The sequence below is a fragment of the Epinephelus lanceolatus genome, chromosome 10, assembly GCF_041903045.1.
Source record: "Epinephelus lanceolatus isolate andai-2023 chromosome 10, ASM4190304v1, whole genome shotgun sequence".
Classification (NCBI taxonomy): domain Eukaryota; kingdom Metazoa; phylum Chordata; class Actinopteri; order Perciformes; family Serranidae; genus Epinephelus; species Epinephelus lanceolatus.
The window spans coordinates 45,330,386-45,358,253 of record NC_135743.1 but is presented as its reverse complement, the minus strand read 5'-3'; the positions used below and the strand labels follow the sequence as shown (position 1 = coordinate 45,358,253).

General features: G+C 40.7%; 1 protein-coding gene across 1 annotated transcript in view; it reads right to left on the bottom strand.

Annotated features, from left to right (window-relative positions):
• The window catches only part of sacm1lb (SAC1 like phosphatidylinositide phosphatase b), a 69,773-nt gene that overhangs the window by 20,070 nt on the left and 21,835 nt on the right, over positions 1–27,868 (bottom strand). Inside the window, exons 5-14 of the mRNA XM_033638335.2 lie at positions 26,236–26,385; positions 22,769–22,828; positions 21,702–21,735; positions 21,240–21,341; positions 16,480–16,565; positions 3,140–3,226; positions 2,979–3,047; positions 2,689–2,768; positions 2,462–2,560; positions 2,242–2,380 (exon numbers count right to left, since the gene is read on the bottom strand). Of these exons, the coding sequence (XP_033494226.2) occupies positions 2,242–2,380; positions 2,462–2,560; positions 2,689–2,768; positions 2,979–3,047; positions 3,140–3,226; positions 16,480–16,565; positions 21,240–21,341; positions 21,702–21,735; positions 22,769–22,828; positions 26,236–26,385 (906 nt within the window). The remainder of the gene's footprint in view (positions 1–2,241; positions 2,381–2,461; positions 2,561–2,688; positions 2,769–2,978; positions 3,048–3,139; positions 3,227–16,479; positions 16,566–21,239; positions 21,342–21,701; positions 21,736–22,768; positions 22,829–26,235; positions 26,386–27,868) is intronic.

Sequence of the window (27,868 nt, the reverse complement as noted above, 5' to 3'; positions counted from 1 at the left end):
AACCGGATGGGATGGCATGTCGCTGCAGGATGCTGTGGTAGCCATGCTGGTTCAGTGTGCCTTCAATTTTGAATAAATCCCCAACAGTGTCACCAGCAAAACACCCTCACACCATCACACCTCCTCCTCCATGCTTCACAGTGGGAACCAGGCATGTGGAATCCATCCGTTCACCTTTTCTGCGTCTCACAAAGACACGGCGGTTGGAACCAAGGATCTCAAATTTGGACTCATCAGACCAAAGCACAGATTTCCACTGGTCTAATGTCCATTCCTTGTGTTTCTTGGCCCAAACAAATCTCTTCTGCTTGTTGCCTCTCCTTAGCAGTGGTTTCCTAGCAGCTATTTGACCATGAAGGCCTGATTGGCGCAGTCTCCTCTTAACAGTTGTTCTAGAGATGGGTCTGCTGCTAGAACTCTGTGTGGCATTCATCTGGTCTCTGATCTGAGCTGCTGTTAACTTGCCATTTCTGAGGCTGGTGACTCGGATGAACTTATCCTCAGAAGCAGAGGTGACTCTTGGTCTTCCTTTCCTGGGTCGGTCCTCATGTGTGCCAGTTTCGTTGTAGCGCTTGATGGTTTTTGCGACTCCACTTGGGGACACATTTAAAGTTTTTGCAATTTTCCGGACTGACTGACCTTCATTTCTTAAAGTAATGATGGCCACTGGTTTTTCTTTAGTTAGCTGATTGGTTCTTGCCATAATATGAATTTTAACAGTTGTCCAATAGGGCTGTCGGCTGTGTATTAACCTGACTTCTGCACAACACAACTGATGGTCCCAACCCCATTGATAAAGCAAGAAATTCCACTAATTAACCCTGATAAGGCACACCTGTGAAGTGAAAACCATTTCAGGTGACTACCTCTTGAAGCTCATGGAGAGAATGCCAAGAGTGTGCAAAGCAGTAATCAGAGCAAAGGGTGGCTATTTTGAAGAAACTAGAATATAAAACATGTTTTCAGTTATTTCACCTTTTTTTGTTAAGTACATAACTCCACATGTGTTCATTCATAGTTTTGATGCCTTCAGTGAGAATCTACAATGTAAACAGTCATGAAAATAAACAAAACGCATTGAATGAGAAGGTGTGTCCAAACTTTTGGCCTGTACTGTATACATAAACATACATATATATATATATATACATATATATATATATATATATATATATATATATATATATATATATATACACACACATATATATATATATACACACACACACACACACACACATACATATATATATATATACATACATATACATATACATATATATATATACATATATATATATATATATATATATATATATATATACATATATATATATACACACACACACACACACACACACACACACATATACACACATCCAGGAAAGGCAGAGCTTGAAATGACCAAAGCTGTCTATAAACTTTGTCACGGACAGTTATATCAAATTGCAATACTTTAGAAATTGAATCGCAATACTTGTAAAATCGCAATTATTCAGAATTGCAATATAAATCGAATCGGGACCCAAGAATCGTGATAGATTCGAATCGGGACAAAAGCATATCATCCCAGCCCTATTATGTAGGAGTAATGAGCAAATATGGAGTGGAGAGAGAATGGTTTCTATGCTTTTTACACTTCATTTTATAAAATGTCCCCACTGGTATCTGTGATAGAAAAATTCTGTAACCATGTTTAACCTATAATGTGTTCTGCATATGTTGTGTACCCATGTCCTAAGGTTACTTGTTTTGATGAGACTGAACTTCTCACCTAATGATGTGTGTTGCTCATTTAACCCCTACTGTGACAGCAGTGAGAGACACCAAGGTCACGAGCCAGGGAGGCTCAGACACCAAGATTATGAGCCAGGGAGGACACCAAGTGTCCTTGTTAGTCTCAAGAGATGTGATTTAGGAATGTCAAGGCACCACATATTTTGACTGTTGATGTGCATGTGTTATGGGAACTATAAAGATAGCAGGGGAGAGGACTTGCTAGGCACTCGTTCACTGACTGACTGTTTATGTGGTTGTATGTGTGAGTGTCTCCATTCATGAATGCTTATTAAAACTCAAGAAAGACAGCCGACGTGTGAAGTCTTTTTCTTTAAACTGTTCATTAAATAGTTGTTTTGCCACCACATATCCATTGTACCAGGCACAAGCTGGGCACAGCCACTCTTTTCTGTCTTCAGTTGTTTTAAATGTTATGTCCACCATATGATTATAGGGTCCTACCCGTAGCTGTGACTGCAGCGAGCGTTCAGCCAGCAGGCTCTGGACGACATTGGTACGGTCCAGACAGTCCATGCAGTTGCTCCGAAAAGTCCCTTCCTGATTCAACAGCACCTTCCCATCTGCATCCACCAGGAAATATCTGAATCCACATACATACCATTACGTCTGCCGTACAGTTTATAGATATCTACCTGGTGTACTTGTATATCAGCACACTGACCCAAATTCATCCTGCATTTCAGCAACCATGTCCACTAAGATCTGCAGGCGGTGCCACCTCATACGACTGCACTCCTTGTGGAAGTCAAAGGCTATGTACCTGCAGAGGGGCAAGCATTTACCAAAGATATATTGAGCTCAACGTAATTAGAGGAGGTATAAATATGAGGGTCTAAAAGAACCCAGCTTTATATGAAGGGTAAAGAATGGAACTGGTGGTAATCTTACTTGATCATGCCATTACTCAAGTTGGTCACCATCTTGCCAAATGCCAGTTCCAGTGGTTTCTCTGAGCCCTTTTGATTGATCTGTGAAATAAGGATAACAACAAGTCTAAAAACTCAGTTTTGGTTACTGCCATGGAATAATCTTAGTGAAGTGCTCCTTTCAAGCCAGGGTCATATCATGCATTGAACAGTGTGAAATCTACATCTAGCTGGCACACTGATTTCATAAAATGAAAGTAAGACAGGTCATAGAATCAACAGATGATACAATTACACTTTTTCTCATCTTACCAAGTTCAAAATGACTTGTCTTCCATAGAGAATAATCTGTGAGTCAAAGTGTCTCTGGAATCCATCCATCTGAAGAGATAAAAAGAAAGGGAAAGCTGTGTAAGAAATGAAGATAAATAAGAGTACAAATACACAGAGGCTAGAATGTAAAGACAGCTTACGTGGTTCACTGTTTTGCTGATCTGTGGTTTTGGCTTGTACTTGAGATTGGGCCTTTGGGACCAGTAGAAGGGAATGGAGCCTCTTGTCTACGATGAAAAAGGGCATCATGCATAAACATTCAGAAACTCATTCCTCCATATACAGGGTCGGATGTTAAGGTTTTTTCCTACTTGCCCTGCTGGGCAAGTACTTCTCAAATCTACTTGCCCCATCTAAATTCTTACTTGCCCTGCTTAAGAGGTTCTTTTTCTGGCTGTGTAGTGCATATTTTCGCTCATGACTTATATCTTACATCAGCAGAGACGCTCTGCCAATGGAGGCAGCAGCACATAAAAAAGCAGCACACTGCAACTGGCCCCTACGAGGACAGAAACAGGAGAGGAAATACACGATTACAGGCCTGGAATTAAGTCATTTTTAGGGCAAGGCCACTTTGGCCTTTGATAAATACAAATTTATTGGGGCATTACGGCCAAAATGTGGGGCACCAATGGCGCAATAACAATATGTGCTAACTACATTGAATGAAGACAAATCAATAGATGTGTTGAAAAACAGTACTGAGTTTGTTAAAACTGGGTGTGCATGACTGGGGATATATCTCGTTTCTTGTTGTTTTGATTCATGTCCCTTATTTTTTAAGTCTTTGAAATCTCTTGATTCTTTTGTTATCTCCTAGTTATTAAGAAATTATTATTAGAAGAAGATTCTTTATTGTCCTTTCTCAGCACATTACACACATTTGACCTCTGCATTTGACCCATCCTACTGTATACACTAGGAGCAGTGGGCAGCCGCAGTGCAGCGTCCAGGGATGCCAGTGGTCAGGGTAAATGACAGGAGTATTCACCTAACATAGCGTACATATCTTTAATTATATAATTATTTATATGTCTCTATGTATATTTTTACATAAATCCCCAATATTTTATTTGACTTTAAAAAAAATCCTCTTCCTTCATTTAATTTGACAGTGTTTTTGTATTGTATTATATGTATTAATTCTCTACAGGATCTTCTATGTGCGCGATACAGAGAGCAGAGAATTGTTAATGCGTGACCATGTAGAGACAGAAATGACACGATGACATAACACCATAAATAGTATATTGTTATGTTATTATATGAAGCGTCCGTCGCGCAAAATAATATCAGTGGGGGCTGTGGGCAGGACATTGTTACGTGAGCCTGTCACTGCAGGCAGAGAGACGCTGCATCAGAGCCGAAGGAGCACGTTTTAAAATAAATTTATTTTATCAATTAGTTATTAACTTTTACTATTTTTAGCAACTTGCCCGATTGGGCAAGTGAGTTGTTAGTTTACATGCCCGACCTTGAGTTTTACTTGCCCCGGGCAATCGGGCAATCCTTATTGTTTAGCCCTGACATATATACATATATAAACATATACACACACACACACACACATATATGTATATATATATATATATATATGTATATGTATATATATATATACATACACACACACACATATATATATACAGTACAGGCCAAAAGTTTGGACACACCTTCTCATTCAATGCGTTTTCTTTATTTTCATGACTATTTACATTGTAGATTCTCACTATATATACAATAATAATACATATACAAAAACAACAGTCATGTAGCACAGTTCATGGTGGATATGATCACTTGGCCACAACATGGGCTGTGTGGGATCTGTGCAGGAAGGTGGACACAGCTGTAGGGTAGAGCAGTGTTAATTTTGTTGACAAAAACTATGACAAAAAGTTTTCGTCAAACAACCTTTATCCATGACGAAAACAAGACATTCAGTACGTTTAGATGGACAGTTTAATTCCACTTTCATTCGGAATGAAAGGCCATTCCGATTGAAAAATGGTCATTCCGACTGAAAATTAAATGCGATTAAAGGGGGTGGTTTATTCCGTTTGTCATTCCGAATGAAAGAATTTTGCGTGCACGTAAACGCTAATTCCTCTTTAAGTTTATTCCGGTCTTTCTGCTCATGCTTGTTTCCTTGCCCTTCTGGCGCAATGACGTATATAGCGCGCATAGCAACGGGCTGAGATAGAACAGTCGGACTCATTGCACTCACTGGTTTCCATACGCCAAAGCACAGTCTTCTATCTCCTTTCTTCGACCTTCTACCTCTCTTCTCCTCCTCAACAAAGCATTAGCAGAACAAGGTTGTTGTCCTACTGCTGCTTCAAGAATATAAGCAAAACAAGCCCAAAAAAGGCACTAAGAACGGCATCATCAAGCATCTTGTTATCCGGAGCGAGGACTACAGTGTTTTCTTCCGGTAAACGTAAACACGTAACATCCCCACCCCCTATCCAATCAGAAACCTTCCCTGCCCCAAACCTTGCGCAGACCCAAATATAGGCGATTAAACTGATCTCCCGTGTAAACCCTTATTTGGAATGAATATTTCTCATGTAAACTACCTGGAAAAACTTTAATTCTGAATGATTTCATTCATATTTATTTCATTCTGAATGAGAAGCCATCATGTAACCATAGCCAATGATGACCTAAAAATAGATCTTGATAATAAAAACTAAGACTAAATCTCTGTTTCATTTTCAATGAAGAAACAAGCTGTAATGAAAATGTTTTTGGTGGCCTATCGACATTGAACACCAAGAATGGCCATGCTTGTAATTATCTTCAAATGCCACATGAACGACAGGCTGGCAAAGTCTAGTAAATAGTCTGCACCAGGATGTTTCACTAGCCAGCAACAACCAGAGCAACATCAGCAATTGGTGGAAGTTGTGAACTGTAATTCAGCAGTAAATAGTCAGCCGTGTGTATCTCACTGTGGATGTTGGACAAAAACATCATGGCGGCAGAGGACGGGGGTGGTTTGTTAGGCTCCACTCGCATCCAGTTACTAACAACTATCCAGCTGCTATGGGGTATGTTTAAAAATGGTTTTAATCGTGCATTTCAGCCGTTTAGTAACGCTGCAAAGAAACGGCCAAAACAAGGAACTCAGGTGAAGTACCGTCACGCAAACAAAGGAAAAGTTTGCATGCTGCTGCTGTGTAGCTGGCTACTACTTATCTCTATCAGCTCCTGTTTTCATTCTGAAATATGTCTTAACCAATCCCTAAAAAACGGGGTGACAGGACTTTATTCTGGAAGCACTAAACTGAACCTTTTCGGACACGGACAAACCGTCATCTACTCAATCTGTATATGAAACGGCCAACACAGCGGTCAAACTAAAGCTGTCAAATCCTCCAACCAACAGGATAAATGGCACGCAGCGAAGACAATATTTTTACTGTTACTACTCGCTGGTGATATACAACTGAATCCAGGGCCACCTGTAATCCTTCAAACTACCAGCAATTACACCACGCCGAGACACATACCAGCTGCCGAGTTGGCCAGGGCTCCGGTCGGCGGCGCGGGGCGGGGTTGTGCGGTGCCTGGCCTGGATGGAGGTGTCTCGGCCCTGGGCTTGGCTCCCCGCGGTGATGCGGGGCGGGATGGTGCAGCGCTCTGCTTGGATGAGAGTGTCTTGAGCCTGGGCCACTTGCGGGAGCAGGTGGAGCTGGGCCGGATGATGGCGCAGGCGGGCGGTGAGCGGTGTGGACTCCGGACGGACTGCGCGGTGCTCCCCACTGACTACGGGCTGGCAGGTGGGTCGGAAGGCGTGCGGGCGCTGCCTGGGCCCAGCATGGGGGACATGCACGCGGGGGATGGTGGTCCGGCCAGGCTGCGGCGAGGAGAGGTGGGTGCTGGGCCCACTGACTCTCAGGCAGCGCGAAAACAAAAACAATATCTTTTCTTCCAGACTGTCAACCATGCTAAAGTGATATGGGATTGACAATCCAAGGGGATTTTAGGTGGACATCTTAATATAAGAAGCATCATTGCAAAAGGAGATCAGATTCATACATTACTGACAGAGTCAAATGTGGACTATCTCTGTCTGAGTGAAACTTGGCTTCATAATAATATTCCTACAAACATGATAAATATCCCTGGATATGTTTGCTACAGAAAGGACAGATCTTTTGGCAAGGGAGGGCGTGTTTTGATTTACATCAGAGATACCCTTAAATGTAATGAAATACAACTAAACACCTCTCTTGAATGTCTTGCTCTGAATGTAGTTTTATCACCTCAGACTAAATTCAGTATTGTGATTTTGTATAACCCTCCATCACACAATATTTCCTTTTACAAAGATTTGCAAGATGTTATGAAAAAGCTTGATTACAAATCAGAGACTATTATATATGAGGACTTTAACATCAATTGGCTGGACAAGAAAAGTAAACAAAAATTGAAAACAATCATGTCTAAATACAACTTTCAACAAATGGTCAACTCACCCATAAGAATAACTAGAAATAGCAAAACTTTGATTGATCTCATTTTCACTAATAGAGAGGAACGGATAACAAAAATATATAATTTAATAATGGGATTATCTGACCATAACATGATTTTGGCTGTAAGGAAACTATCAAAAAAACGCCTCCAGATATATCCCTGTAAAGTTCCAGAAAATACAAAAATGGGAATCCCCAAGACTAAAATCATACAGATGAAGAAGGATATTAAAGAAATTAACTGGGACAATACTCTGCAAATGGATGATGTTGATATACAGTACAGGCCAAAAGTTTGGACACACCTTCTCATTCAATGCGTTTTCTTTATTTTCATGACTATTTACATTGTAGATTCTCACTGAAGGCATCAAAACTATGAATGAACACATGTGGAGTTATGTACTTAACAAAAAAAGGTGAAATAACTGAAAACATGTTTTATATTCTAGTTTCTTCAAAATAGCCACCCTTTGCTCTGATTACTGCTTTGCACACTCTTGGCATTCTCTCGATGAGCTTCAAGAGGTAGTCACCTGAAATGGTTTCCACTTCACAGGTGTGCCTTATCAGGGTTAATTAGTGGAATTTCTTGCTTTATCAATGGGGTTGGGACCATCAGTTGTGTTGTGCAGAAGTCAGGTTAATACACAGCCGACAGCCCTATTGGACAACTGTTAAAATTCATATTATGGCAAGAACCAATCAGCTAACTAAAGAAAAACCAGTGGCCATCATTACTTTAAGAAATGAAGGTCAGTCAGTCCGGAAAATTGCAAAAACTTTAAATGTGTCCCCAAGTGGAGTCGTAAAAACCATCAAGCGCTACAACGAAACTGGCACACATGAGGACCGACCCAGGAAAGGAAGACCAAGAGTCACCTCTGCTTCTGAGGATAAGTTCATCCGAGTCACCAGCCTCAGAAATGGCAAGTTAACAGCAGCTCAGATCAGAGACCAGATGAATGCCACACAGAGTTCTAGCAGCAGACCCATCTCTAGAACAACTGTTAAGAGGAGACTGCGCCAATCAGGCCTTCATGGTCAAATAGCTGCTAGGAAACCACTGCTAAGGAGAGGCAACAAGCAGAAGAGATTTGTTTGGGCCAAGAAACACAAGGAATGGACATTAGACCAGTGGAAATCTGTGCTTTGGTCTGATGAGTCCAAATTTGAGATCTTTGGTTCCAACCGCCGTGTCTTTGTGAGACGCAGAAAAGGTGAACGGATGGATTCCACATGCCTGGTTCCCACTGTGAAGCATGGAGGAGGAGGTGTGATGGTGTGAGGGTGTTTTGCTGGTGACACTGTTGGGGATTTATTCAAAATTGAAGGCACACTGAACCAGCATGGCTACCACAGCATCCTGCAGCGACATGCCATCCCATCCGGTTTGCGTTTAGTTGGACGATCATTTATTTTTCAACAGGACAATGACCCCAAACACATCTCCAGGCTGTGTAAGGGCTATTTGACCAAGAAGGAGAGTGATGGAGTGCTGCGGCAGATGACCTGGCCTCCACAGTCACCGGACTTGAACCCAATCGAGATGGTTTGGGGTGAGCTGGACCGCAGAGTGAAGGCAAAGGGGCCAACAAGTGCTAAACACCTCTGGGAACTCCTTCAAGACTGTTGGAAAACCATTTCAGGTGACTACCTCTTGAAGCTCATGGAGAGAATGCCAAGAGTGTGCAAAGCAGTAATCAGAGCAAAGGGTGGCTATTTTGAAGAAACTAGAATATAAAACATGTTTTCAGTTATTTCACCTTTTTTTGTTAAGTACATAACTCCACATGTGTTCATTCATAGTTTTGATGCCTTCAGTGAGAATCTACAATGTAAATAGTCATGAAAATAAAGAAAACGCATTGAATGAGAAGGTGTGTCCAAACTTTTGGCCTGTACTGTATGTTGCAATTCATTGACTGATGGCTTGACCAGCGTGGTGGAGAAATACACTGTGAAAATGAAACATTCACAGAGGAAGACTCGCCTACCCTAGTTAAACAGTGAGATCTTCTTACTTATGAAAAAAAGAGCTCTCGCTCTCAAAACAGCTCTGTCAAGTGGATTGTCCACTGATCTTCTTACTTACAAAGGACTTAGAAATAAAGTGACAATGGTTTTAAGAAAGGCAAAAGCTTCCTATTTTTCTCAGTTAATAGAGGAGGCCAAAGGTAACTCTGCATCCCTTTGGAAGCATTTAAACAAATTAACAAATAAAGAACCTAAGCACAATAAGATAAGAGAGCTGAAGATCGATGGACAACCCACAACAGACAGTACGCTTATTGCAGCCGAGTTTAATCCTTTTTTTATTCAGTCAGCAGAGGAACTTGCTCAATGTTTTGATCCTCTATTACTAAATGACATTGAGCTGTTTTAAATCAGGGGACACAGACCAGCTATGCAATTATCGTCCAATCTCTATACTCCCTGCAATGTCAAAGATTTTGGAAAAAGTTGTGACAGAACAACTAGTTGATTATTTAGAGTCAAACCAACTTCTATATCCTGAGCAGTTTGGGTTTAGTCATAAACACTCCACAGAAACAGCAATTTGCTCTTTTGTCGAAAATCTGAAGTGTTTTATGGATGGGGGTAATGTCATGGGTGAAGTGTTTCTCGACCTAAAGAAGGCGTTTGACACTGTCAACCACGACATCCTGCTATCAAAGTTATCTAAAATAAATTTTTCCAAATAAGCTCTTAGTTGGTTTGCTTCCTATTTACATTCAAGAAAGCAATGTGTGAGGATTGACCAAAAAAAGTCTGCTCCTCAACAAAATAAAATTGGCATTCCTCAAGGCTCAATCCTGGGGCCGTTGCTCTTTAGTCTTTACATTAACGACCTGCCTGAAAGCTGTCTGGGGGCTGGTTGTCAGCTTTATGCAGGCGACACAGTCATATACGCGTCAGCTAAGACATCAAGTGAGGCAGCAGAGATATTCATTTTTGAGCAGGGTATGTCATTGGCTTTATGATAACAAGCTCACCCTAAATAAGAAAAAGACAGTTTCCATGTGCTTCTCCATCAAAAACATACCACAATCAGAAAAATTTTGCATAACATTGCAGGGAGAGGAAATTGAGATGGTAAAGGATTTTAAATATTTGGGTGTAGTTCTGGATTCCAGACTCAAATTTGACAAACATGGCAAAAAGATATCAAAAACAATAAAAAACAATTTAAATTAAAGCTGCAAGCAGCGTTTGGCGGGACCTCGCACTCGCGCCCGTTTCGGCCCCCAGCTTATGTCGTCACTGTCAATTATTTAGAAATATCAAACATGTTGCCACAAACATCAGAAAATCCTTACAGAGCTGAACATTTTGATGTTTGAATGCTTTCTGTAGCTGTAGGTATGGATAAGTGATGTTACGATATGCAAATTAGATGAGTGAATTTATTCCCATCAGATTCCTCGTCCTTTATTTTGAGGAAGAGACAACAAAAACAACACAAAACAAAATAAATTTACTATGTAAATATGTTCAAAATGTTGTTTTACTGAGATGTATGAAATCCAATATGGCTGCCGCCTAGTGACGTCACAATATGCAAATTAGATACGTTAATTTACTCCCATGACAAACTTTGGGTCATGATGAATAGTTTTCTCATTTACAGTATGCCTTTATCTCTCACCACTTTCAAGCCACAGCCTTTTGAAATGTTGAAATGAAAATGGAATATTTTCCTCAATAAACTCTGGCACCTAAAGGGTTAAAATGGAGATTGTGCCCCTGTCATGTCTGCATGTAAGATTTAGACACACACACACATCATGTTTCTGTGAGTTTGTGTGTGACAGCGGTTGCCATGGTGATGAAGTAGGTGCACCTGGCAGAAGAGCAGAGAGAGAGAGAGACAGAACACAGAGAGACCTGTTTTAGTGGAGATTTAAGTCCTCGAACAAGTTCTTCCCATTCCCAAACCGCTGGTCCAATCATCAAAACAATGTGATCATGAGAGGGATAAAGTTATACAGAAGATCTGTTTAGCAGCAGTTGAACTGGTATGTGTGCGTCTTTAAAGCCGATACAATAAACAGTGTAGGAGGAGATGTGTTTTTTTTATAAGAGCACGTTTGAGGGGAAATCTTACTTTGAAAGGGCAAATAGCTCACTTCCTGTTGGATTTAGGTCATGGGTGTTAGCGTGTTATTTGTAGGTCGAACACTCCAGTTTTGGTTTGATCTTGATACGACATTCCTACGGGCTGTAGTGGCCAGTTTAGTGCACCTATGTGGCGCTAGAGAGCCCATTTTGGCACTGTAGGGGTTAATAATGTGTGTGTTCTGTTTCAAATGAAGTTTCTGCTGCTGTAATCTGTCCTTTAAAGATTGTGAGACACACAGACCAGAGAACCCTGTGGCTGTGTCTGTGTGTGCAGCCGTTGTCATGGCGATTAATAACTTGCCCGCACCTGTGGCAGACACAGACACGTCAGGAGAGCAGATCACCAAAGGCTGTTTATAAAGGGATTTAACTCCTCGAACAAATGCTTCACATACCCAAACCGTTGGTCCAAGCAACAAAATAAAGTGATTCTGAGAGACAGCCACGTCTCGTGAACGCACGTGTCGCGTTTTATATTTCTCGAGTCAAAAATGTGGTCAGGGGAGCGAGTTTAAAATGTGTTGCACCCCAGCTGTTTCCAGAAATTTCTCCTCTGAGTTTACATGGGAGTGAATGAGAAAAAAATCAGCGCTCCCTTCGCTTTGGAGCCACTCAGCAAAAATGTGTACGTGTGAGAGATTCCATGTCAACATATCTGTGAGCAGGACAAATTTTCCTACGTTTTGTGGTATAAATTGTGCCTGTACAGTGAAAATTGTGGCCATGGCAGCGAGTTAAAGACAAAAGTTTTAGACGATTTTTAGAGCCCTCTCCACTCTAGCTCACAGCATTCTGTGCAATACACACCCATTGTAAACTGAGAATTTCTCCACTTTTGCTCATGGTACTTTGAGAGGCACAGATGAAAAACGGTAAAAGATATGAAAAAGATGAAAACATGAGTGAATAGATGAGACCTGTGGCAACATTTGAGAGTTGGAATGGAGTCTGTAACACAAAGTATGGAGACGCTGTAAATGCTAGAAAAAGCCCTAAGATTGGTGTCTTTCTTCCCCCTGCTGCCATTCATTTCCTATGGGACAGCTTTCGAGGATCGTCAGGACGTTTTTCTGACATCTCACCTTATGGAGGCCATAAAATCCAAACTAAGCGAGTAATGAAAAAGTTATGAATAACTTTTGATTAGAACGAGTTGATCTGTCATGTGTGCAAGTTTGAAGCCGATTGGATAAGCGGTGTATGAGAAGAAGATTTTTTAGGAAAGGCAGTTTTAAGGCAAAATCTTTCTTTGAAAGGGCAAATAGCTCACTTCCTGTTGGATTTAGGTCAGGGGTGTCAGCGCGTGATTTTTAGGCCTTCATGAGACGAACACGCCACTTTTGGTTTCATGTTTCTACGACATTCCTACAGGCCGTGGCGGCCATTTTTGTGTGCCTAGGTGGCGCCAGAGAGCCCATTTTGGCACTTTAGGGGTTAATGTCATGATTTTCTAAAATTTTTCAGCGGTTCTGATGTGCGTGCCAATTTTGGTGAGTTTTTGAGCATGTTTAGGGGGTCAAATTCCAGTTCAAAGAGGCGGCGGGAGAAAGAATAATAATAAACGCACCAAAAACAATAGGGTTCTCGCCTTCGGCGAGGACTGCTCTGTGAGCAGTCCTCTGCCTTCGGGCTCGGTCCCTAATTACTTCAAACTAATTAGACATCATATACCAATCAAAGCGGCACAGCTTTATATGCATGCCATGATTTTTTCTCATATGTCGTATTGTGTTACAGTGTGGAGTCAGGCCTCTCCGACTACAATTAAGTTAATTGCATCTCTGTATAATCAAACCTTAAAAATAATGGCCAAGAAACCTATAAGGTGGCATCACTGTCACATTTTGAAGCAGTACAATTTGCTTAGTTTTGATAATTTCCTAAAATTTTCCTCTGTTAAACTGGTTTTTAAGTGTTTGCAGAACTCAGCACCAGATGTTCTGTGCAGTCTTTTTAGCAGACAAAATAGTGATAGGATCACCAGGGGTACAGCAAGTGGTAACTGTAAAATCTTGCACCGTAAGACCTCTTTTGGGCAATCAGCCTTCTCTATAAAGGGCTCCCAGATGTGGAACTCACTACCGACCGAAATAAAACTAACCCGAGACATAAGGATTTTTAATAAAAATGTTAAAGTCTGGCTGAAACAAAATCAGAGCTGCATGCACTTTTAATGGGTCATGACTTGGTATGATTTCAGATGTACTGTACATTTTATTGTATTGGTATGTAATTTTGATGTCTTTTTTCTTATCTTTTTTCTTTTACTAAAAGCCTAACTAGGGACGGGAGTTGGAAACTAGCATTAGCTATAATCTCTGTATGCAGAACATCAGTCACATTGACTTGTTTGTAACGAGTGGAAGTGTTACTATGTTAACCTGCATTGTCCCTATCAAATAAACTAAATTAAATTAAATTATTGAATGGATTTGTGGAGCTGTTAGTTGCAGCCGTGGCTGTTTGCAGCTCTGCTTGTCACCCGCTGAATGGTCGCGGCGCAAGCAGCCACCAGCCACCGGACTTCACAGCTGATCTCCACAGGACTCCACTCAGTCCGCACTAGAGAAGGTTTATGGGTTCATGCTGTTTGACAGGCAGGTAGGTGGCTCAGTTATCTGTGAGTGTAGTTGTGCTGTAAGTAAACAGTCTGAACTCAGATCAGTTTTCTCTGACAGAGATTAAAGTTTAGTTTTAATCACCAACTCTGTGAGAGGACACGAGTTTAAACCTCCAACTGACATGTTACAAAATAAGAAAGAATTCAGGCTTTAATTACGTCATATTTCTCCCTCTTAATAGTGAGATGGATAAGTTAAGAGTTTACAATGAAAGTGGTTCCTAGTTGTCTATGATTAGTTATTTATGGTGTCAAAGTTTTTGAGAGCATAATCTCTCCAAGTTGTTTAACATCAGATTGCCCTGTTCGCCTACTACACTCATTTTGAATGATTTGTCAAAGCTGGGTTTGACACTGGACAAGAGAAGAGCACTGTTGGCTGGACTTACGGCTGCAAAAAAACTAGTTGCTACACGCTGGAAACCTCCACATTCACTATCTTTTCGAGCATGGGTTCTAACATATTTAGATATTGTTTATTTGGAGTTGTCGACAGCTAGAGTCCACAGAGCAAAAGAATCAGCGATAGTGGCTTGGCATTCACTTTTAACTATACTCCGTGGGTTTCAGGTGTAATATGTGACTGAGGTATGGAGTTCTGGATCCAGGGGTGGGTGGGTTATATTTGGGGTTGTTTACTATTATTTTTTATATTATTATCATTATTTACATTTTATTTATTTTATTACGTGTATGTGTGTATGGGTGTGTGCACGTACATATGCATATATATGTATAAGTGTATGTGCATGTGTGTATGTGTGTATGTATATGTATATGTATATATATATTTATTATTTTTTATTATATTTATTTTATTTTATTTTATCTTACTTTAGTAGTTTACTCATATGTATCGTTATATGTGCATATGTATAGGTGTGTGTATATTTTTATGCTCTATTTTTGTAACGTCCATATACCGATCTATATTTGTCTTTAAAATAAAATAAAATAAAATAAATAAAATTTGATCACAAAAAAAGTTTTTGAGAACATAAATAGAAAGATGTTGGGCTTTTCAAATGATGATCAGTAAGTGTGTGCACATAATTCACCCCTTAAACCTGTCAAAAACTGCTGGAGAAATGACAGTTTGTAAGTGTGTAGAAATTATTTGTAGGGGCGTCTGTGGCTAAGTGGATAGAGCAGGCGCCCCATGTACAAGGCTGTTGACGCAGCAGCCCGGGTTCGACTCCAGCCTGTGGCCCTTTGCTGCATCTCTCTCTCTCTCTCTCTCTCTCTGCTATCCTATCAATTAAAGGCCCAAAAAAATATATATCTATTAGTTGTAGACTAAAATTGTCTACATGAAATCTTTATAGAACCTATCAACTTGATTCTAATTTGATACATGAATTCGCCTAACTGGATTAATTTAAAGATTAAAAATAAACAAACATAGAAAACATAATGATTAAAAGTTCCCTAAAACGTTGAGTTTTTGTCGACTAAAACTATGAAGGAAATGACTAAAATGTGACTAACATTAATAAGCATTTCATCTCAAAACTAAGACTAAATCTAAAATAGCTGAGGACTATCACTGGGGTAAAGCCGTGATTCTTTGCCCAAACTAGACTGAGCCTAGCCGGGCTTGTGTAGGGCGAAGCAGTAATTTGTCATTATTGCCTTGGGTTTGAATCGGGTCGGGCTCTCTCCAGTTTACCAGTGTTTTATGTCTTACTTTTTTTTTTTTTTTTAATAGAACAGGTCGTTCTCATGCATAAATGGCAGGAGATGCATTGGATTGACTCAAGAAAGAGAGAAAGAGGGAAACCTCTTGGTGCCCCCTGCTACTCAGTTAAACATTCACCATTCTCACACACACAATTTGAGGTTAAGCAGCTCACCCAAGGATACTTTTAGACTCCCTAATGTATATTGGAGAACTGGGGGAGAAAGACAGAGGATAGGCAAGACAGAGCAGGAAATCAAGTCACCTGCAAGGTGCAGACAATTGAAATAACAGAAGGAAGAGAAGAAGGAGAAGTGCTGCAAGGAAACACTTTTTCACTTAAGTTGAACTAAATATTTTGATTATTAAAACATACATTTTTTACAGTAGATATTTGGGTTTTTAAATCAGGCTCAGGCCCACAACTGCTGCTGTTGTTATTCAGGTTCAAGTTGGGGTCGGGCTTTGACAGCAAGTGTGTGGGTTCATGTAGGGTCAGGCCTGTATAATAGTTTGACCTATATTGAGGATTAATGTTGTGTAATATCACTCTCCTGTGGCATTATTGCTTTGGCTCACCTGAACAAATGACGCCTTGGCACTGTTGTACTGTACGATCTGCTCCGTTTCCACGTAGTTAGCAGGATGGCCTTCTGAATCTATGCCTACAGACAAAAACAAAAGTTTAACAAGTAAGACATCTCATGCGGAGCCAATTATCACTGACTTAATGTCCACTGGATGTGCATACAGAGTGTATTATGGCTGGAACAGGAAAAATTACATTCACTTGAATGTATATAAATACCTATAATTACTAACAGCTGACATGAAACCAATATGTAATTAAAGCTGCAAGCAGCGTTTGGCGGGACCTCGCACTCGCGCCCGTTTTGGCCCCCAGCTTATGTCGTCACTGTGAATTATTTAGAAATATCAAACATGTTGCCACAAACATCAGAAAATCCTTACAGAGCTGAACATTTTGATGTTTGAATGCTTTCTGTAGCTGTAGGTATGGATAAGTGATGTTACGATATGCAAATTAGATGAGTTAATTTATTCCCATCAGATTCCTAGTCCTTTATTTTGAGGAAGAGACAACAAAAACAGCACAAAACAAATCTACTGTGTGAATCTGTTCAAAATGCTGTTTTACTGAGATTTATGAAATCCAATATGGCTGCCGCCTAGTGACGTCACGGAATGCAAATTAGATGAGTTAATTTACTCCCATGACAAACTTTGGGTCATGATGAATATTTTTCTCATTTACAGTATGCCTTTATGTCTCACCACTTTCAAGCCACAGCCTTTTGAAATGTGGAAATGAAAATGGAATATTTTCCTTAATAAACTCTGGCACCTAAAGGGTCAAAATGGAGATTCTGCCCCTGTCATATCTGCATGTAAGATTTAGACACACACACACATCATGTTTCTGTGAGTTTGTGTGTGACAGCGGTTGCCATGGTGATGAAGTAGGTGCACCTGGGAGAAGAGCAGAGAGAGACAGACAGAACACAGAGAGAGACCTGTTGTAGTGGAGATTTAACTCCTCGAACAAGTTCTTCCCATTCCCAAACCGTTGGTCCAATCATGAAAAAAAATGTGATGATGAGAGAGATAAAGTTATACAGAAGATCTGTTTAGCAGCAGTTGAGCTGTCATGTGTGCGTCTTTAAAGCCGATACAATAAACGGTGTAGGAGGAGATGTGTTTTGTTAAGAGCACGTTTGAGGTGAAATCTTACTTTGAAAGGTCAAGTAGCTTACTTCCTGTTGGAATTAGGTCATGGGTGTCAACACGTGATTTGTAAGTCAAACACACCAGTTTTGGTTTGATCTTGATACGACATTCCTACGGGCTGCAGTGGCCAGTTTAGTGCACCTATGTGGCGCTAGAGAGCCCATTTTGGCACTGTAGGGGTTAATAATGTGTGTGTTCTGTTTCAAATGAAGTTTCTGCTGCTGTAATCTGTCCTTTAAAGATTGTGAGACACACAGACCAGAGAACCCTGTGGCTGTGTCTGTGTGTGCAGCTGTTGTCATGGCGATTAATGACTTGCCCGTACCTGTGGCAGACACAGACACGTCAGGAGAGCAGATCACCAAAGGCTGTTTATAAAGGGATTTAACTTCTCGAACAAATGCTTCGCATACCCAAACCGTTGGTCCAAGCAAGAAAATAAAGTGATTTTGAGAGACAGCCACGTCTCGTGAACACACGTGTCGCATTTTATATTTCTCGAGTCAAAAATGTGGTCAGGGGAGCGAGTTTAAAATGTGTTGCACCCCAGCTGTTTCCAGAAATTTCTCCTCTGAGTTTACATGGGAGTGAATGAGAAAAAATCAGCGCTCCCTTCGCTTTGGAGCCACTCAGCAAAAATGTGTACGTGTGAGAGATTCCATGTCAACATATCTGTGAGCTGGACAAATTTTCCTAGACGATTAGACGATTTTTAGAGCCCTCTCCACTCTAGCTCACAGCATTCCGTGCAATACACACCCATTGTAAACTGAGAATTTCTCCACTTTTGCTCATGGTACTTTGAGAGGCACAGATGAAAAACGGTAAAAGATATGGAAAAGATGAAAACATGAGTGAATAGATGAGACCTGTGGCAACAATTGAGAGTTGGAATGGAGTCTGTAACACAAAGTATGGAGACGCTGTAAATGCTAGAAAAAGCCCTAAGATTGGTGTCTTTCTTCCCCCTGCTGCCATTCATTTCCTATGGGACAGCTTTCGAGGATCGTCAGGACGTTTTTCTGACATCTCACCTTATGGAGGCCATAAAATCCAAACTAAGCGAGTAATGGAAAAGTTACGAATAACTTTTGATTAGAACGAGTTGATCTGTCATCTGTGCAAGTTTGAAGCCGATTGGATAAGCGCTGTATGAGAAGAAGATTTTTTAGGAAAGGCAGTTTTAAGGCAAAATCTTACTTTGAAAGGGCAAATAGCTCACTTCCTGTTGGATTTAGGTCAGGGGTGTCAGCGCGTGATTTTTAGGCCTTCATGAGACGAACACCCCACTTTTGGTTTCATGTTTCTACGACGTTCCTACAGGCCGTGGCGGCCATTTTTGTGTGCCTAGGTGGCGCTAGAGAGCCCATTTTGGCACTTTAGGGGTTAATGTCATGATTTTCTAAAATTTTTCAGCGGTTCTGATGTGCGTGCCAATTTTGGTGAGTTTTTGAGCATGTTTAGGGGGTCAAATTCCAGTTCAAAGAGGCGGCGGAAGAAAGAAAGAAAGAAAGAAATAATAATAAACACACCAAAAACAATAGGGTCCTCGCCTTTGGCGAGGACTGCTCTGTGAGCAGTCCTCTGCCTTAGGGCTCGGTCCCTAATTATGCACTTTATTTGTTACTGACTTGGTCTTTCCGTACATACAGCATACCTAGGTGTTCCTGCAATGGTGGCAAAACATTACCAAACATAACTGACCCTTCACTAAGTCCCACCCCTCAAACGCAGACTGGCCAATTATAGCATAGTATTAGCCTGCTCCAACAAGGGTCCGACAACAACAATGCTGAGCTCCATAAAATCTCAGGCAATCATTTCAGATTTCCTTCATTTTGAGGCTGGTTTATGTATTTTGAGCTAAACATTGCACCTGAAGCACGTGTAATAGGGATACTCATTACCTGCAGAGGTTGGAAGGGGTATACATTTCTTCTCTGTTCCAAAACCAAACCCTGAAAAGTATAGGGTTAGCTAGCTAGCTAGTGAAGGTATAGCCCACTGAATCTATACACATGCTACTGATGCTTTTAAATGATTATAACAAGGGCTGTCAAAATAATTTGTTCATTTCGTTTGTTTAATCACAGTAAAAATAACACATTAAAAAAATAATGTTGATTAATCAGCCAGGGCGTCTGTGGCTCAGAGGTAGAGCGGGTCATCCACCAATCAGAAGATCAGCGGTTTGATCTCTGGCTCCTCCAGTCTGCATGTCAAAGTATCCCTGAGCAAGATATGAACCCCAAATTACTCCCGATGATGCTTCCATCAGTGTATGTGTGTTAAAAATAGAGTAGCAGGTAGCACCTTGTATGGTAGCCTCAGCCACCAGTGTATGATATGGGGTCAGATCAGTCTCATAATGAATGAACTCACGCAGCGTTTTTCACGAATGCACATGCTCTGGTTCACAGTTGTATTTCGGACTCACTAATGCACACGATCTGTTTCGCAAATGCACACGCTCTGGTTCACAAATATAATGTTTATGCAAACTTGTAATATAAATTCGGAAATGCACACGCTCTGCTACACAAATATTATTTTGAGGCACACTTGTAATATAAATTCACAGATCACGCGAATTGCTGAATGTGATTCCCTTGTCATAAAAAATGCTTGAAAACCAGTCAGACGCGCCATATCATAGGGAATCAATTGTTTTACTGGCGTCTTGTTTCTAGCGCTCCTTGTAGGTGTGATCACCCCCTAACTACCTCACAAAATCGATTGCAGTGGACTGCAGATCAGTTTTTGTGGTAGAGGACAGGGGGACAATTTTGTCCAAAATACAGCAGCTTTACTACGACACATCTGCCAAAATTTATTTGAATTTAAATGTTTTAAATACTCTCACAGCAAAAGTTGATGTATGTAATTAATTAGATTAATTTTTGACATTGTTTGACAGCCCTAATTATAACAGCAAATAAAGACCTACCTTGCTTTACAGGAACCAGTGAAGGGAAACAGGGAAACTTTGCCGATATTCAACCAGTCTTGTGTCATCACAGTTTTTGCAGGTGAATGTTGTTTGGCTTCCCCACCCGTCTACTGGCGGAGCTGGTGCCACAGCAGGGAAGCAAAACACTGTTCATCTGCACACACTGGTATGACACACAGCCGGATGACTATCAGCAAAGCCTCCCTTTATATTCATTGTCTTCTGTCTCCATCACCAGTGATGTGGTGGTTCACTTTTACACTGTGTTCCATGGCCTATAGTTAGACTTTGGCTTCTGATTGTCTCCATCTTTATAACCTGTTTTTGCTGCCTAGTCAGTTTGACATCCTGAATATATCATCCAAAAACATATTGTAGACCCCTCTGTCTGCTTTTCTCTGAAAGTGCTTTTTCATTTTTCCAAAAATATTATCATATTTCTTCAGGGTGTGCAGTTAGTTACAGTGTGGGCTCCATGCTCACTCCAGCAGCTTGACAGATGGGGTGGGGGTTAGCAAAGGGTCAACTGGAAATGTGTCTACAAAGGAACATACTAAAGACACATCACTTCAGAGATAATTATTTCCAGTGGACATGGAAATGAGGGGTCAGTAGAGCAAGCAGCAGACAGTAGTGTTACCTCGGACGTAGTAACGGACACCGGCTCTGAAACAGCTCCTCCTGGAGATAATAGTCCACTCACACACCTTACCATTGATGCAGCTGGACTTCATGATGATGACTTGTAAACACATGTGTTAAGAAACTCATATGGAATAGTAAGGAGTCAGTGCTATACATATTAAAAAATAACATGAACACATAAGAAGCATACCTGATGCCCAGGTCAGTATCAAAAACTTTTTTAATAACTATAGTAGCTTTGTTAGGCACTGTATTGTAGGTAGACCAAAGGACAAAAACTCTCACTTTCAGAAGTCATGAATCTAAAAAACAAGAAATTTTAAAGCTTCACTTGGATAACATGGTCAGATGGACCCAACATTAAGAGAGATCTCATACTCATCCACTGTAATAAAAGTGTCCGTTTTACATTTTTTTAAAGGGACTGCGGCAGTCACACAACAACAGGAAAGGATACAGCCATGGACAACAGGATACACAAACTTGTGTAACTGTGAGATAAGAGCAGTGTTAGATGATGACATGCTTTACTGTTGTACTGGTTTTTATCGTTCTGTGCACAATTCTTAACATAACGTTACCTATGTAACCCTGGTTCTCTGAACAGAATGAGATGTCTAACAATCACAAAGCCCCCATCCTGTTTTTTCAGAAGCATATACTCCATCGTACAGGATAAGCCGGGAGGGCAGCCACTCTCATGAACATCTCAGTCATGATACTCACAGAATCAGAGTTACACAAGCAACATTAAGCTCTTTCACAGCATTATTTTCAGTGTCTCACTATTGAACACTGAGGCTCCAACTTTGCCTGACAGGCTAAGCTTTAAAGGTCCTGACAAGGCCGTCGGTTAGTGAGTGTTTGATCTGTATGTCCTATGCCTTTATTTATTTCCTGTCATATTCCTGTTTTATCTCTGTTTTAATTTAATTCCTTATATATTGCAGTAAAATAGTTCATATGTGTTTGTAAATTAAAAAAATAAAAAATAAAAAAATTAAAAAAAATTGGCTCCTTAAAGAAGTGCCCCAGATTTTTGTCAACTCTGTCAGATTTCTAAAAAATCATTATTTAATCAGACATTAAAGTGGTTAGCTATATCACAAGGACTGTCTCACTTCCTGGTTACCAAAAAGGTGGGAATGCTGCTCAGGTACTGATGAACTTTCTATTTTTTGATTAATTCATTGAATAATATTGCTATCAGGTGTGTCTTAACCATAACAGGTCAACTCTGTAGCCCCTCTAAATCCAAACCAAATACATATTACGGTTTAAAAACTTGTATTTGAATTTTATAAAGAAAACTAAAATGGCTCCTCGCTACGACTGCTGTGAAATTCTTAAATATAGAACTTTTTGTCAGCTCTGTCAGATCTCTGTTATCCATCATGTATGCTGTTCAAGAAAAATGATATCACTGGGAAGTTGGCCATTACAAAGTAAAAAAAAAGGTAAAATATATCTTACAGTGAGAAGTGAAACTAAACGCTGTGAAAAAGAACGTTACTTGTGTTTTACCTCTGGCTGTGCAATGAATTCCCTCAACAGGTGGCCATTCCAGACGAAGCGCTGATCTGCCTGAAACAGAGACAATTACCACATGTTAACACAAAGCCGAAAACAGACAGACATGGGTGTGGCCTTCATCTGGATACAAGCCTGACTGTAGGGAGCACACAAAAAAATTTAGGATCCTGACACACCAAACCGATGGTCGGCAGCTGGTTAATGTTGGGCCATTGCTGAGCATCTGTTGCCCGAGTTTTTGCGCTGTGTCCCACACTGCTGCCCCTTATCAGCTCCCATCAGCTTTTTTTTTTTTGGACCGATTCAGCATGTTGAATTGGCAACGCTGACAGCTGAGCCCATTGGTGAATGAAATCCCTCTGATTGGCAGATCAGCTCAGTGCACGCAAAGAGAAACGAAAGTGAGAAAAGTTAACAAACTGCTAAAGTCCAAAAGGAGTGAGACCAAAACAAACTTGTTCCATTAGGTCACATTATTTCATACATGGGCCATGTGGAATTATTAACAGGCAGGTTTATCTGCATTATTTTCTGTGTTTCTTTTAAATAGAAAGTCCCAGTCAGCTGTTAGCAAAAAGTGGTGATGTAGGTTACAGTGCCAATGCCCTCCCCTCACCCGGCATTCACTGCTTGACAGTGTGATCCGGGAGAGCAAGCAAAGTTTGGGCTTGGAAGATTTAAGTTTGGAGGAAGAAGACAGTGTTTTTCTATTGTTTTTATTATACCTTCATTTAACAATTTGAGGACACACTGAGATTCAATACAGTACTGCATTTGTACTGTATGAACACATTTATAGATCTATCATTGTATACGCACAGTAGATGCAGTCAGCATGGTCCCAGAGTGGAGAAGCAGACAGTAATATTGGGCCTGCTTCACTAATATGTACGTAGAAAGGTTCTTCAGGGCCACACACATACCAGGGGCCTCATTTATAAAAGAGTGCTTAGGATTCATACTAAAAGTTGACGTGCGCCCAAAAGCTGAAAATGGCGTGCGCCAAAAAATAATCTGATTTATAAAACCGTGCGCACACACACTTGCACGCAATGTTCTCTTTATAAATCACAGACCTCCTGGAGTTGTGCGCACCCAGATCCGCCTCATATTCCGCCCTCTACACGCCCTAGTTCAACCATAAATGGTCATGCAAATCACCTCATGAATGCGATCTACATATAAATAAGCCGGCATGCGAGTGTTCTCTCGTTGTGTCACGGCGACGGGTGACAAACGAACCAAAAAACGGAATTTCTCTGAGACTGAGCTAGAGACCCTTTAATGGGAGGTGGAGGACTGAAGAAAGATTTTATTTGGTGGCCACAGCAGCGGGATCACTAATAAAAGAAAGCGAAAAAAAGTGGCAACACATCAACACTGCTGATGCTGTCAGCTGTGTCTGTGGGACTGCACGGACAGTGACAGAACAAAAAAAAAAGTGGTCTGATCTAAAGGTAGACCAAATATTTCTAGTCCTTTACCAACATGTAGTTAATGTGTTGCTTTTAAATTTGAGGATGTTTGACACTGATGTGCGACATAAAGAATCACATTTATTAAAGGTGGAGGCAAAAAGGAGTATGTGCTAGTGCCATCTTGCGCAATTACGTACGAGGGTCACCGCAGTATTTATATGTTTATGGCAATTAGTCTGATCAGACTCCTGGCCTGAATTACAGCATGAACCAGTGGTATCCCTGTCCCAAAATACAACGTGTAATTTGAAATACAATTCAAAGATGAAAGTGTAATAGGCGAACATGTTTCTTCATGCCAGTTTTGTCATGAACAGCACATGTCTAAGTAGGGCTGATGAAATGAGTGTAACGGTTGTGCTTAATGGCTGTATTTCGAGACATGATAAATGCACTGGAAATATTTAGCTAAATAAATACATATATTCCACGCAGTCGCGCCATCCTCTCCCCCTCCTGCGCTCACAGAGTGGACAATGAGTCGTTAGAGGCAGTGCGGATTAAATAAGTATTTAGAAAGAATTTCAATTCAGGATTTGAGTTGGATTTTACAACATTTTTATGAAACAATTATCACTCACTCCAAGCGCAAAATAAGGCTGCTGGATTTAATTTCAATGATAACGTGGATCTAAGGTGGATATAGCGTGACATTAAATTTGTATGAGACATCAATAAAAATCTGACTCCACTTCTCCACCTCGCCGTCTGCGTCGCCACTTCCCAGTGTCTCCAAAATGTGCGCACGCATGACTCAGAGTTTGCTTACAGGTGCGCACATTCTCCCGCCAAGTTTATTTTTATAAATCACAACCTTTGCGTGGTAAGTGGCGTACGCCACTTTCAAGCCCCGTTCTGTGCGTAAGCAAGCTTTATAAATGAGGCCCCAGGTCTTTAACTGGAAAATGTGAGGTCAGGCGCTGGTTGCTACTCTTGTGCCTTTTCTGCGCCAGCTTTCAATAGTGCGGCAGCAGGTTGCCTCTGAGGTTGCTAAGCAACCCCAACAAGCACTGTGTCATAGCTTATTTATCTGAAATCCGGAGTGCAGAGCTGATGCTCTTCCAGGCGCTGCATTGATCACAGACTGATATTTAGGGAGGAAGGGAAAGATATTTGCCAGCTGTAATTGGTTGGTCCTCGTCACATGACATGCAGTGCACAGTGTTGCATTCCAAAAATTGAACTCAGTTCATTTCAGGACACAGCCATTGTGCCCTGAAAAATAGGTGCTTGGGAATGTGTGTGCTCCACGACGGCGTTGCTCTGATGTTTGAGCACGCCTGCTGCACACCTACGTTGAAAAAAATGAATTTGAGTGCACAAAAACATAGCATGTGTACAGCCCCTTACTCTGAACATAAAATAAGTATGGATTCATGAAATGAGTGCATTGGCTGATTTTAGTGAGCCTATGTTAGTGATCCTTCTAAACTGACACGCCCTTGCCCACTATCTGAAATCTGCATACTGCCATGCCCCCATTTCTCTATATAAGGACATACGTTTGCCCAGAGGTGTATCATGGAGAAAGCAGTGAAGTTGTTTCTACACACATATTAAGGCTCTGACACACCAGAGTCAAGCCATCAATGAACATCTGTAAATGTGAAGGCAGTCAGAAACAGCTGATAAGCCATTTGTCGATTGTTTGGTCATTATGTTTTTGTCCGACCAAATTCTCATTGGTCAGACAAAAGCATAAATAGAAAAGTGTTACAATGCGCAGGATAATATTCATAGGAGATCACATCTATATTTCATTCAGAGCATTCCACCTGCCTGGACAGAGTTAACTTGCCCTGGACAAGTGCTCTGTGTGTCTGTGTCATTTCAGTCAACCAAGATTTTCTTTGGGTGATTACAGCCCTAAACAAATCACATTTTGCCCCAAGGTGCTTTGATTTCTGAGTGGGCATTTTATTCTAGCCACTGTGAGCTCACCAATTCACAGAAAGTGATATATACTGTAATATATCTTACCCTCTCCAGAAGGCTCATCTCCTGAAACTCGGGGCTGGTGTTGGCCAGGCGCTGCAGAGAGTGGGTCAGGTCGTAGTTTGTTGCAAAGTAGAAGCCGTCCGTATGAAGCACATTGTTGATCATGGACAGGAATGTCTTGTTGTCTTGCATCTGAAACAAGAGACAAATCCAGCACCACAGGTGAGAGACAGAAACACTGACTGGAGAAGGGTGGCAGTGCGGAACACAGCCAGTCGAGGATGCAACTCAACTCCGGAGCCTTTGTATTCCACTGTCTCTCAGGTTAACTCGTATTGCAGCGGTGCCTGGATAGTGTGACGTGTGTGGTTGTGCTGCTGCCGTGGTCCTGCCAGATGCCTCCTGCTGCTGCTGTTATCATTAGTCATACTTCTACTGTTATTATACACATATGATTATTGTCACACATGTATACTATCAGATATGAATATATTATTATTAATTATAACATTATTACTTTCATTAATGTTGTTGTAAGATACTGTCATTACTGTCTGTCCTGCATCTCTCTCTGTCTCTTTGTGTCATATGGATTACTGTTAATTTATTATGTTGATCTGTTCTGTACGACATCTACTGCACGTCTGTCCGTCCTGGAAGAGGGATCCCCCCTCAGTTGCTCTTCCTGAGTTTTCTACGGGATTTTTTTTTCCCGTTAAAAGGGTTTTTTTTTTGGGGGGGTGGGGTTCCTTATCCGCTGTGAGGGTCCAAAGGACAGAGGGATGTCGTATGCTGTAAAGCCCTGTGAGGCAAATTGTGATTTGTGATACTGGGCTTTATAAATAAAATTGATTGATTGAATTGAACTCAGACACCTGGGTGATTCTGACGACAACCTAAGTCCATCTCATTTCTCTCATTTCATGTCTTTTTGCTATCATGAGCCAAGATTTTATGGAAGTGTTCTCATTAAATATCACATCAATAAATAATGAATTCACAAGTAATAAAGGACAAGTTGCTAATGCTGGACTGCTGCTAAAAATGTCTTCGTTCATGTCCACTCAAACTCATTTAATTCTGAAGAAATAAAGTCAGGGTTCCCACATATTTTCATAGACAAAGTTTCCAAAATTTTCCATGGACCCATAAAAAATCTTACCAAACTTGCCTGGCTTTACATATATACATATATAAATATATATATATATATATATATATATATATATACAGTATACACACACACACACACACATATATATATATATACACACACACACACACACACACACACATCTACATTCTGTGCAGATGATCATTGATAATTCCTGACCGTGTTCGCTTAATTTTTGCTCCTCTCCTCATCTGATGAGGCTCATCAGATGATCATTGATAATTCCTGACCGTGTTTGCTTAATTTTTGCTCCTCTCCAGTTTGTCAAGGTCGGCTGATGTTACACAAATACACCTGGAGGTCTGCACAGAAGAGTCCTGGCTTTCCTTTTCCTCGTCCTCTCCTGACGACCACTCATAATTTAATTCAAATGTAATTTGGGGGGAAATATCCATCTTCTTGGTGTAACGCTAGTCTCAGTTTGTGTCAATGTAGCGAATGTGACAGCTGGTTAATTAATGGTTGTGTTTATATTTATAACACCTGTGAGCAGAGTGATTT